At 44.9% G+C, this 12,569-nt stretch overlaps 1 protein-coding gene across 5 annotated transcripts in view; it reads left to right on the top strand.

Annotated features, from left to right (window-relative positions):
* FOXN3 (forkhead box N3) overlaps positions 1-12,569 on the top strand; it is a 1,349,433-nt gene that overhangs the window by 1,213,227 nt on the left and 123,637 nt on the right. For 3 of the 5 annotated variants that reach the window (XM_069637430.1, XM_069637431.1, XM_069637429.1), the window contains one exon: positions 11,276-11,341. The exons of 1 other annotated variant lie outside the window; for it this stretch is intronic. In XM_069637430.1, the coding sequence (XP_069493531.1) occupies positions 11,276-11,341 (66 nt within the window). The remainder of the gene's footprint in view (positions 1-11,275; positions 11,342-12,569) is intronic. One more of the 5 variants, XM_069637432.1, reaches the window with a different exon arrangement.

Genomic DNA, 12,569 nt, shown 5'->3' with positions numbered 1-12,569 from the left:
CATAGAATTTGTAGAGGGAGTGATACCCCTCTTAGAACCAGGGTCAAATAGGGTTTTCTCTTTTAGTTTCTCACTAATAAATGTCTATAGCCAAAAGCATCCCACCTGTGTGACAGTTGCCTACTTCTACATCCTTAAACACCCCAAGTTTATGAATTTTTGGGGAATTCAATACATTCTCCCCACACCTTGTGGTGGACGGTAGACTACTAAAACTGAGATAATTGGAGGTTCGTTGGATTGTGACTCTTATAAATGCGAGCATTGGCATTTATTCTAGGCAGAGGGATGAAAAACGTTCTGTACTACTTGGGTTCTTCCTGGACTCGCCATTAGTCTCCTCCCTTTCCTCCGATCTCACTGACTTTCCTCCTGTCTTACTCCTCCTGCCCGTCTCTCTCCCCAGTGGACAGTGATATTCAAACTTTTTTATACTGAGACCTCTTCCCCCTCCCCCCCCAGAAATCCTTCTGGCACCTCTAGGGGGCCCATCCCCACAGCTTGAAGACTACTCCCGGAATGGCATTCACACTGAAGAGGGATGGAGACGTTTGCCTTCTCTTCCCCCCCTCCTATAAAATACATGACATGGAAGAAGGCCAGGAGACACTGTGATCGCCCATACTATTTCGGACCGATTCCCAGTGGTACAATGATTGACAAGTATGTCCAGAGGTACCCCCTCAGACCACCCTATAGGCCAGGTGCGGTACAAATATACCCCATAGTGAATGAGGAGCGCCAGTCTGCAACTAAAGACACCTCAGTTGACAGTATTGATAAAAGCGCAAAGAAGCCATGTTGCTGACGTCATTAGAGACACAACGACTTAGCCGCATTGGACATGAAGCACCGGTGCCATCCGCACTTCGGGACATAAACATGCACTCGAATACGCAAAGAAAACGAGCGTACAGTTCTATAGATGGAGGACAGATACAAATACATAGTCATTGCTTTTATTATTTTGCCACTAGCTAAACACAGCAACGCATAAACCGCCAGAAGCAAGAGATCCTGAGTAAAGCTTGCAGATGCTGACATGCGAATAACCTTATGGAACTGCAGGAGCACCTATGGGACCTGACAGAACCAAGTGTGATTAACCTATGGAAATGTAGAATAGCATGAACACTGTAGAAACCGCATTCTGGTTAGGAAAATTACAGCAGGCCACAGGCCTCCCAGCAAGAGCTGAGCTGAATTCAGACTGGACAGAGAGCAGAAAGTGGGAGACAGGATCCGCTGCCAAGGCCACAAGATACAGATGACATTCCAATCCCTGAATGACAATAGCACCAGCTGCAATAAAAGCAAATAATTCTTCATAATTCAGAGCTGCACAGCTCCAAATCATTGTCTCCGAAAACGTGACCCAGCCAACGCAGACATTGGACAGCGACCAGCGCTGGGAAAGGGAGCCAATCTCATGCCGCCAGACAAACAAAAATGCTACAATTTGAGCAACAGAGCACTCTTATAGACTAAGGTGGTACGCCAAGTTACAATGCAGATAATCATTGTTGTTACCTTGAGAAGGTACACCAAGAGCTGATAACCTTTGCGGATCCCAGGCCTGGGGACGTCAGCCCTAGCCATTCACAGTTTATTATCCTTGAGGTGGGTAGGAACGGGCAAGAACCAATGGGAAGACCCTCACACTGCAACATTGTTATAGATAGTGATTTGGGGATTGCCTAGGCCAGCCACCTGACATGTGAAGGCCAGTATACTAACATGAATAGTGTCCACTATAGGTGGTCTATTACTCAGTACCCAATCCAGTGGTCCGCTAGGTTTCTGCAGAAGCGCCCAGGCTGTTGCGTCACTCTGATCTCGTTTGGGTACAAAACTGGCCTGCGAGCCAGGAGATGTTGAGATGTCTGTGGATTTCTTCTGTCCCTGTACTGATCCCTGTTGTTTTTTTCTGGAATAAACCGCAGTTTGAACTTGCTGTTTGACTGAGTCCTCCGTTTGTCCTGTGGAAGGTATTGGGCTTTCCGAGAGTCTGCAAACTCCTAATGGCCTCTGGCATACCTGGGAGTTTGTCCCAACAACCCTCTCCCTATACACGCCCCACTGTGGTGACAGCTAAAGAGTTTGACATTCTGAGATGACATCAGTAACCAGTCACACAAGCAAAACACACACACACACACAATTTTGTTGTTTCACTTGTGCAGCCCCTTCCCACTATGTGAATAATCGCTCTAGGACCCACTGCCCTGCTGCTCACCCCCAGACAGTGATCTTGATATCTTGACCATATATTACTGAGATGTATTCATTAATTCTCTACTTCCTCCCTTGAACAATCTTTGTGTCTTTCGCATTGTCCATGGGCTCTGGTCCCAGTAGCACTTGGGTTTTCGAACATGGCAATGTTTGTTTTCCCTCCTCTGTGCTTGTTTTTGAGACATGGGGCATCTCCTTACATATGTTGAGTCTGCCTTCACCTTTCCACATTCTACTATGAACGTCTGGTTTTCTTTTTCATTGTCCATTTTCTTGGAGAATTATGGGATTTGTTGTGTCTACGTAGTGTGCTTAACTGCTACAGTTATTACCTTGGTAAAGTACTTTTTAAAAGCAAAACGTGTTAGTGTTTGTTCAATTCCACCCCTTGGAATAAGTGTCATGTGGCTATGTTTGTTTCAATGTTCTGAGGGAAAAAAAGTGCAAGGGAGGACTTGGGGAAGATGCTGGCTTGAGTGTTGGCACAGAGGAAGATGGCAGTGTGTGCCCTGAGCAGATGAAAGTTATAGCGAGAAGCTTGCTGTGTATAGTCCTGTGAGGAAACTCAAATCTCATGGGGGGGCCAGTTTAGTGGGTGAGTTTGGTGAGATGTTGCTTTAGATCCATGCATTTTAGTTATGTGAAGAATGGTTTATGGTGATGATGTCGAAAAACATAATGTTGAAAGTCAAAATGTCAAACAAAATGTCGGGAAAAAAAAATCAAATGTCTGTTTTTTCTTTTTTTTGTTCGAAATGGGGGGTTCCCCTTAACTCCCCTTTTTTAAAAAAAAAATTCTGTTTTAACCTTTTTTTAACTTGTGGAACCCAAAAAAAACATGTAAATAAAAAAATAAAGCATTCGAATAAAAAAATTGACATTATTTTTTCGACATTTTTGTAATTCGACATACGTTTTCGACATTATAACTGCACACCGTGAAGAATGCCCCTGTGCTCTGATCCATAATAGGTTCTCGGAGCTTAAAATCCCTAAAAATTACTTTTTTTTTAAACGGATTGACTCGAGGTCACCCTGTCTAAGAATAGTGAAATTGCACCACTCCCTGGCAGGTGATTTAGTGACAAGTGCATGGATTACACTAAGAAAAGAATTTGGATCTACACAACTAACATATTTTCATATCGATGCTGTTTAGTCACTTCCAACATTTATCATCTATCTAGTTGTTTATTTTGTACCAGGGTGTTCTGGTGATTTTATTGCCATGTAGCTAGTTGACCCCATGCAGTATTAACTGTGCCACGGCTCTACCCTTAGAGCTGGCAGCCTCCGTGGGTGGGCATGTGCACCCTGGGCTCTCCTCGTTTTCGAGGCGTTGTGGGTAAGTGGCTTGCTCCCCCGAGGGCTCATGGCCAAGCTTTGAAAGCTGTCCCTAGGCAGGGGAAGCCTGCTCCACGAGGCTACTGTTGCTAGGGCCGACTGCCCCCTCCATTAGTCCGCTTCAGAGGAATCGAAAGGCTGCTCATCTCGGCAGCATTAGCCCTGCTCCCTGCGGAGAAGGCATAAGCGCTTTCCCGGGAGAACCCGCGGCTCTTCAGCGTCTGTGTCCGGCGCCACAAAACCACCATTGGCGGGTCTTCACTGGGCGCGCACGTGCTTTAATCTTGCCTGCTCTGGTTTCTGTGCCCTCGGACGCTTTGGTCCCCGCCAAGAGGAGTGGGGACAGGGGCCCCTTCCGAGGAGTCCGATTCTTTGTGTGTATTGTGGGTCCCAAATCTGCACGTTTTGGTTTTTAAATTGGGTAAAAGGGTCGGTTACTGAACCCCATTCTCGAAGTTGAGTGTTTTATCTTCACTCTGTATAAGGAAATTGCTGATTTAGAATTACTAGGCCATTGCCAAATTAGGTAAGCGTTTTTTTTTTTTTGTACATGGGTAGAAATATTGACACGGCATCGTTTTTGAAAGGCTTTTAGGTCCACAAATTACACCAATTTTGTTAATGCGTCTGCCAATACGCGCCGGTTGCTACGAATTCAAATCCCTGTGGACTTTTGGCGGTTGATGCAATGAGTGTTTTCAACAATATCATAGCACATTTTTTCATCATTTCCAGTTCAGTGAGCGCCATGTCAAGGGCAGAGGTGTGTAAAGTAGACCTCTAACTGTTGTCTTAGTGTTATAGTTTAGGAACTCGTGTGAACTTTTTTCTCCATTTCAGTTTTCCATGAAGGTAGCTGGGTATATATGGTATGGGTGTCGTCAATGGGCCGCAGCACCCTTTGTTGCAAGGGATGGTGGCAACAAAAATATGATGCAGCTGGTTTGGTGTATGACTTAAAAATCCTTCTTTTATTTTAAATTGTGAGTTTTCCTGTATGCGCCTGAGGGATGTGTTGCAATGTCTTGCAGTCCAAAATGGCGTTCTTGGTTTGCAGTGCCACTCCCCACACGTCACATTCAAAAGCATTCCCCTTGCTTCATTGTTCAGCCTGGCCACTGCTCGAATCTAGCAGGGGTTGAGAGGGCACAGTAGAATAACTATGATGAAGACGGAAAAAGTAAGTCGCACAGTTAGTTTTGCAACAAAAGGCTTCCACTGGTGACTAGTGCCAGGCTGGCCACCCTGTACTACTTCAGGAGGAGGTGGTATGACCACACTAATGTGAGGTGGAGCCCACGTCCATGGGTGCACCGCAGACATAGTAGTGGCACCAGGGAGACCTCCCAAGCCACGAGGAAGGGTGGAGACCTCTTGCACGTTCTCCTCTGTACATCTGCACACTGGCGCATTGCATTGATGTTACGCTCCCTATTTCAGCAGAGGAAAAATTGGTGTGCAAAACGCTACCCGAGGCACTCATTTTTTGAGTGTATGGGCACTCAGCACCCTTGGCCATTTAGTTGAGTTGCTGCATCCCCGTTAAAGTTGGGCAGTTTGGGGGCTGGGATCAGTTGAGTCACCTTGCTCCACCAGTTTCCTGCAGCTGGTATGGGAGTTCCTCCATGAGCCAAAGATCGGGGATGACACCCACACCTAAGGGGTGCAAGGTGACAGACTGGCGGGCCTCCGGAGGCTGCCGCTGGTAGCCATGCACTATTGTGTAGGGGTTTGGGTGAAAGAGTCCAACTTTGAGGATTGTATGGTCAACTTTATCCGGTTAACTTGACTGATAAATGGAACCAATCCCCCTTGATATGATTGATGCCCATCTTGGCAGTAAATTAAATCTCTTGCGCACGCTTCTGGGATTTTCCACCTAACCCTTTTCCTCCCGCTTTAACAATAACTGGGTTGATTGAGGTCCTTAGTAAAGGCAAGGCAATGAGTTGTGACCGTAGCGCCTCGAGTGCATGATTTTATGATGCTGTGATTTCATGTATGGCGGTGGCCTTCATTCATCACTTCATGAACAGGACTACAATCATCAGAGATGCTCAAGTTCCCACCGACTACTCATTCCACCTTCAAACTGGAGACTTTTAAATACCAGGTCATTTAATAGGAAGGTGCTGCCTTATGGCAAAGAAGCAATTGGATCAGAGGTCTGAAACCTTTGGCTCTCTAAATTTTTTGGACGGTAACTCCCATGATCGTTCACCATCGACTATTCTAGCTAGGGCTGATGGGTAGTAGCTGAAATAAATGGAGAGCGAAAGGTTTCAGACACCTGAATTAGAGAGTGCTGAGGGTGTTAGATTAGGTGGGCCAGAACCTACAGAAGGTCATAGACCCACACTCGATGACTCGAAGTGTTAAATATGCACCTTCCTAAGTAGCCATCAACTAGACAAGGTATGTGCAGACGGGTGCTAAACTGTGTGCTTTGCAATGGTGCACATGCCCTCCCTCTATGCATACATTTTGAGAGCATCTTGAAACTAACATACCAGAGTCCAAGCAGAAACATGGCCTTATCCAGGTCAGACGAAAAACGCACCCCTCTTGGAGAGAGCAAGCAAAGACATACGCCGAGCATTGGTTCTGTTTCGACAACGCGCGTGCATGCATGCAGCGTGATAGCTAATGAAAGAACATATCACACCCGCCTAAGGCGTTACTCACCCCTGCCGCGCTATCACCACCACCACCATCATCGGGTTGGGTGACCAGACGTCCCGGGTTTACCGGGACTGTCCCGGTATTTGGTGCTGTGTCCCCCTTTCTCAAGATGTTTCCATTGGAAACTGCAGTGGTCCCGGTTTTTTGTAGTAGGTCTCCATAGCTGGCAGGCAGGAATGCACAATTTCAAGCGGAAGAAATGCTGCATTTTGCAACTTAAAATCGTGTTAGTTTGTGATGAATTAATTATAATATGCGTTTATTTGAACAGTAACACTTAAACCCCCTTCTCCTCCAAACACTACTATAGTGTAGTGCCTGAACAGCCCCTTTTAAGAGCTAGTCCTACCTTTGTTAATTGCCCTGTCGCGGTTTTTTACTTTTTAAATATGGTCACCCTATCATCAAGCCGTAGGCAAGTCCCATAAGGGTAAGCACGCCACAAACACCGAAATGCTCGCCTCGCGGAATGCTAACCTGCACCCTAGTCCCATTCCGCGCTAGGGGTGCCTGTACTCCCCCAGTCGTCTTCAGAAGGCACGCGCATCGCAGCAGCGTGTAAGAGTCGGGCAATCTTTCACGCTACGAGTCGCACACCTTCATTGCCAGCAGTCCAGCTTCAAAAACGGCCTGCGGGGCATGAACATATGTTTAACGACCGCGTCCATTAGACCAACATGCACATTAGAAAAACCCACATTTTGGGCAATTATTCCTCGTACTAATGGAACACGGGCTCGTGTGCTTGTGGGCTCGTGTGGTGATTTCGCGTGGCTCGGGAGTGTTTAGCAGGGGCTGGCCGCGCGGCAGCAGGAGTCGGCGGCGCACGCGCGCCTCTTTTGTGTGAGCGCCGCTTCACGGGACGTGGCACCGGCGGCCTCGCGCCCCCTCGCCCCAGGGCAGCTGCGAGGCTCGGCCGGGGCAGCTGTTCTTTTCAGGTTATTCACTGGCCCTTCTCGGCTGTTTACCGTTGCCGTGGTGACCCGGGTTTCCATGGCAGCGCCGCTGCTGACGCTTCTGCGAGAGAGAGAGTGAACATAGTTATAGAGCACAATCTACTTTTCCCGCCTCTCTGGAGCCTACCATCTGCCCCAGACGGAGGAGGAGAGAGTCTGCAACTGATTTTGAATAACTTGAGTTTTGTGGGCTAGCCTTTGACCTTCAAGCAGTCCGCAAGCCTTCAAATAGATGGGCGGCTTTTTGTTTGTTAATCCCAGATGCAGTTTTTGTGTCATGGCAGTTGAAAGATGGCATTTCCAAGAGGTCGGTGGCCTCTTTAACTGGAGAAGCGTGCTTTATGCCGACAGTTTCTTGTCGTACCAAGTACTGGAAATGGAGAATAAAAATTACTAGCACGTTGGGGGAGGGGACTAAGGGGCGCAGCTAAGTGTCGAATAATGTGGATTCCCAGAATATTGTAGAGCTGGGGGAGCCAGGGAATGTATGGTTAGGGCCGAGCCTGGGGGGGGGGGGGTCTGGTCTGGGCTCTTAGAGCCATGCACGAACCGAGCCTGGGAAATGGGCACACGAAAACGGGAGGTGCCTGGTTAGGGGGCAAGAAAAGTGGGTGCAGCAAGAAAATGAGCCAAAGGGGCTGGGGAGGCAGAAAAAAGGGCTCAAGTGGACTGGGGCAAGAAAGGGGGCCAAAGAGGGCAAGAACGGGTCTGTGGAAAGAATAGGACCTAAAAGGGACTGGGGCAACAAACGGATCTAAAGAAATCAGGATCAACAAAAGAGACTAAACTGAATGACAACTAAAGGGCAAAACAAGCCGGGGGGGCAGTTAAAGGGTTTGAGGGGCAACAAAAGGGGCTAAATGAGATGGTGGATCTAGAAAAGGGGCTACATGGGCCTGGGGCAGTTAAAGGGGTTGAGGGGCAAAAAAAGGGGCTAAATGGGACTGAGGATCAACAAAAGAGGCAAAACAGGTCTGGGTTTTCAACATTAATGGCCTAGTGGATGCATTCTGTTAAACACTGAATCCCAAAGATTTACAAATTAAATGAGAATATCCTTTTCGTTCATATATCTTTGGGATTCAGTGTTTAAAAGAATGCACCTACTAGGCCATTAATGTTCAAAATCAATTTACCAATTGCAAAATAAGTCGTATATGTCCTTGCCGCATTTCAGTGTACTGTGCGAATCCATGCATCCTGAAAACGCACGTGTGTTGGGTAGTCTTCTTCATCTGGATCGTGTTATTATCCATCCCAGCAGCACATGTCCTAACAATGGTGCCAGACACTTGGCGAGATGGTCAGGCTAACACACTAGAGCCACCGTCTCTGAGTTTGAGCGGCAAGAACAATTCTGTCAAACAAGTGAAGTATATTTCTGCCGACGCGTGGCTGCATGTTACATAAAGCGTGGCTAATGAGTTTCATTGTCTGTATTAGGCGTTTTTAAAAGGTACGACCAGGGGAGGAAATGGGACAGAACAAGATGGAGCTGTGCTCTGGCAAATATTGTCTTTCCGGAGGGCTGTTCCATGAAGACCTGATTCCCCAAACCAGCCTCAAGTTGAGAAAGCTCTCTGTCCCTGGCTCAACGCGTATCTCCATCCGTGCAACTTTCGTACACTGCACCTGAATGTAGTCCTTTGCCCAAACTCAAACAATTAAACAGCCCAAAGCTGTATGTATGTCTCATGCTTTGCACACAGTTTACTGTCATGGTATTCACTCTTGGCTTGTGGGAAATTATGTGCTGTTTGCATCAGTGGATCTAGAATTCATGACCGGGAGCGACTTAACTTTTATGCCTAGCTAATAGCTCGGAAGTTTAAATCTATGCTCATGCATTTATTGAATGCTATGAAGTTACAGTGAGAATTGCAGTAATGAAAACAATGGCAGACACAACATCGTGCAATGAAATGTATAATTCTTAATCGAGAAGTACAGAAGGGCATGTCCTGCCGATGGAGGGATACATCAGATGGCCACAAATGTTCTCCGCTCCTGGGGAACAAAAGTCCAAAAGCTTGGTATTCAGCCGCCACCTCACGCTGGGATTTCAAGGTGACATATTAGATGGGATCCTAACTGATTAGGGCTGTATCTGTTCAGTAACGGGAACACCACTGTGAATCGGCCTATTTACTGACTTTGTACATTGAAATTGAGAGTCTCTTACTAGTGACCCACCTTGAACCTGGCACAGCTAAACTGCAAAGATCTTCAACCAGCCGTAAACACAGCAGCATTTCCACATTTCTTTGCATTGATGATGTTCTAGTCTTATGGATGCTGATTTTTTAAAATGTTCAATTGGGGTAATTCAATGCTACTACAATAGTCCTCCAGTCACTCATCTGCAAATTCCTGTTTTTATTGTTGTTGACAAATCTCCATCTATGGTTTCTCCATAGTCTGCCATGGGTGGCCATTATTTGTCTATCAGTTTTTTGGGGACAAATCGAGATACATTTGTAATTTTTAAATGCAATATTATTATGATTGAATCAAAGAAGCAGCTGGATCAGCCATGCTATGGCCAACATACACATTCGCTACTTATTCTTTTACCCTTGACACTTGGTCTGCAGGTTTCCTATGAGGGGTCTGTTCACTATATCCATGTTGCCATGCATCATTATTGGCTGTGATAGAAAACAAACTGAAGCCATTCATCTTTTATTTTCATTATTTGTTGGTTATGTTCTAGGTACATTATGCCAAGCACAGCTTTCCCCAGCTCCCAGATGAAAAGGGTCATGGGTTTGGGGTAAGAGATAGCAGTGTGACTGGGACAGGGTAAAACAATTGTTAAGATGATTTGTCGAACATTTCTCAAAGTTCTAAAGGCACGTGCTGTGAGATTACAGCAAATATACCAAGCCTCTCCTATGGTGAACGTGCTGGGCAAAGGTCTGACATAGCATTAGAAATATTAACGCCAAAGTTGGGAGCCTTAAAAGACTCCCCATTTAAGCAGCACACTCCAAAACTAGAAAGTGCAATATATTTATGACGCCTTCACTAGACACTACATTAATGCTTGACTGAATACATGAGTTGCTGCTAATACATGTACTGATCGCAGAGCACCGCACCCTTTGCTCGATTCATCATCCCCTGCAAGCAAGTTGACTCGTGCAGTTCCAAGTCTAGAAGTGAATCCTTTTTACAACCGGCCCAAAATAGGCACCACCTGCAAGGTATAGTTTAGCTGATTGGCAGCCTCGTTCTTCAATGTATTTGCAAAACATCACAGGTTTCCCTTTTGCAATTCTCTTGCTATTCCAGAGGTTATCAAAACAACTCTTAGTCAACAGATCAAGAGGAATTAACTTCGAAAATAGTTCAATTATGGAATATCCCCCGTTTTCAATCGTCAGTCTAGCTCCAGGTTGAGTAACATTTTAGCAGTCATTAATACGTCATAAAACACAATTAACATGTTAAGTGCAAAATCACAAATGGCATCCTGAGTGGCTGGATCCAAACTCTTTCCATGCTTGCCTTCACCAGGCATAGCAGTAGGGGGGTTCACCTAATTGATCAAAACATCTTTTTTTATCATCTCAATTTTTTGTTGTTCAAGAAGTAAAGACCCCATTTTCAAAGTTCCATGGTAGATACCGTGTTATGTTTACTAGAGTCTTGTTTGGGTAATGAAAGACAATTTGAAAAAGCATTTGGATTTATTACCCACATCCAAAATTGATTCATCTTTTTATTTTTTTGACAAAATAATTGTTTTGTATGATGTGGAATATTGCTTATATACTGCTTTTATAAGTTCATAACATTCCCTTCTCCATTTCGATTCTTCCTATTTGCAATTTGTGTAAAATTCTATTCGATGTGGGAGGAAATGCAAATTCATTTTTTTCTAATTGGTAAAATTGTAAATTAAGGCAACATTTGGCTAAATTCCAAAATCACTCTCTACAATTGTGTAATCTTTTTTAATCTACTTTAAATCACAAATTTAGCTAAATCTATAGCATAGAAGCAAAACAAGTTAGCCTGATTGTAAATAACGTATCTATTGGTTGATTTTCCAGATCCCGACATTGATGCTGCCAGTGCCATGATGCTTTTGAATACTCCCCCTGAGTTACAAGCAGGTTGTGAGTAGCTATTTCTATAAAGTATGGTAGACTTTTAAATTTAAGACGCATTCATACACAGGTATGGGACAAGAAGGGAACAAAATGGGAGACTATGCCTTCCTTTGAAAACAGTGCCTGTCGATTGAATTGCTTCTTCTCGAGAGGAAGCCACCAAGAGTCATGTCAATTTTGTCAAAAATATTCACAGGCTGCCATTTCAATGCCAATTGCGAGCACATATCCTTTACTTGATTGAAAGCTTGGTGAAAATGTGCTCTGCAAAATTTGAACAAATTCCTAATATTGGCAGTCTTTGTAGATGTATTAAGCTATTAAATTTAATGGTGCACAGTTTATCTTGATGCCAAAAATGTAACCATCTCAATTTATCCAAATGTGACACTGGTTCCCCCATGCAGCATGGTAGTAAAGTTGTAGAGCTCAAGTGTGCAGTCTTGTGCTTGCCAAACCCTTACACTTTAAGTTGGCACGCACTCATAATATCACATTGTAAAGCAGGGTGACGGAAAACCGCTCACAATGAAACTATCCCATAGGATAAGCACATTTACTATAGGCACAAAGCAGATAGGAGTCCGTTTGGTGATGTGGCAGCAAGGATTGGGAGTCAGACCTGCAGGAAGTGTGGGAGCAACCAAATTGACAGAGATGGTTAGAGAAAAAGGGCAGTGCTTTATCTTAATTTTGCTCTTTTGTGCCAGATAATACTGCAGCTCAGTCGAGAGGCTTCGGAAGCCCTGTTATAATGTCTGATCCATGTCGTACCTTGAAGACCTCCATACTTTTTTGCCTTTTTAAATGTATATGTCAAAGCCATGTGCGCTGGTGTGTGGATCTCAGCCCTGGGTTTTCCTGATTATAATGGCTATGCCCCCAAACTCTCTAACATCTTAAGCAGGCCAAATATGTAGAAAAATATATGAAAAACTGCAGAAATATCGATCGCATTTCTTCACGAAAAAAAATCAACATTCTGTGGGGTATGACACACCGTGCCAATAAGAAAAACCCTAACTCAAGGATAAGACAAAACAATGATTTCTATTGATTACATCATGGAAACCTTTAAGTATCATTTCTTCATCCTGCTTCTTTGAATCCAATAGACACCCTTTGCCTCTGCTGTCTCCCTTTGCTGCTACTTTCTGAGTACTCCAGGTTAATCAAGACTTTCTCTTTTTACTTTCTCTTTGCATTACTGCTCTTGTTGGACTGGACAACTTGT

This window comes from Ambystoma mexicanum, chromosome 14, assembly GCF_040938575.1.
Source record: "Ambystoma mexicanum isolate Mex_15411 chromosome 14, UKY_AmexF1_1, whole genome shotgun sequence".
NCBI lineage: Eukaryota > Metazoa > Chordata > Amphibia > Caudata > Ambystomatidae > Ambystoma > Ambystoma mexicanum.
Note: the sequence above shows the minus strand (reverse complement) of the source record. Positions and strands in the feature narration are given on the sequence as shown.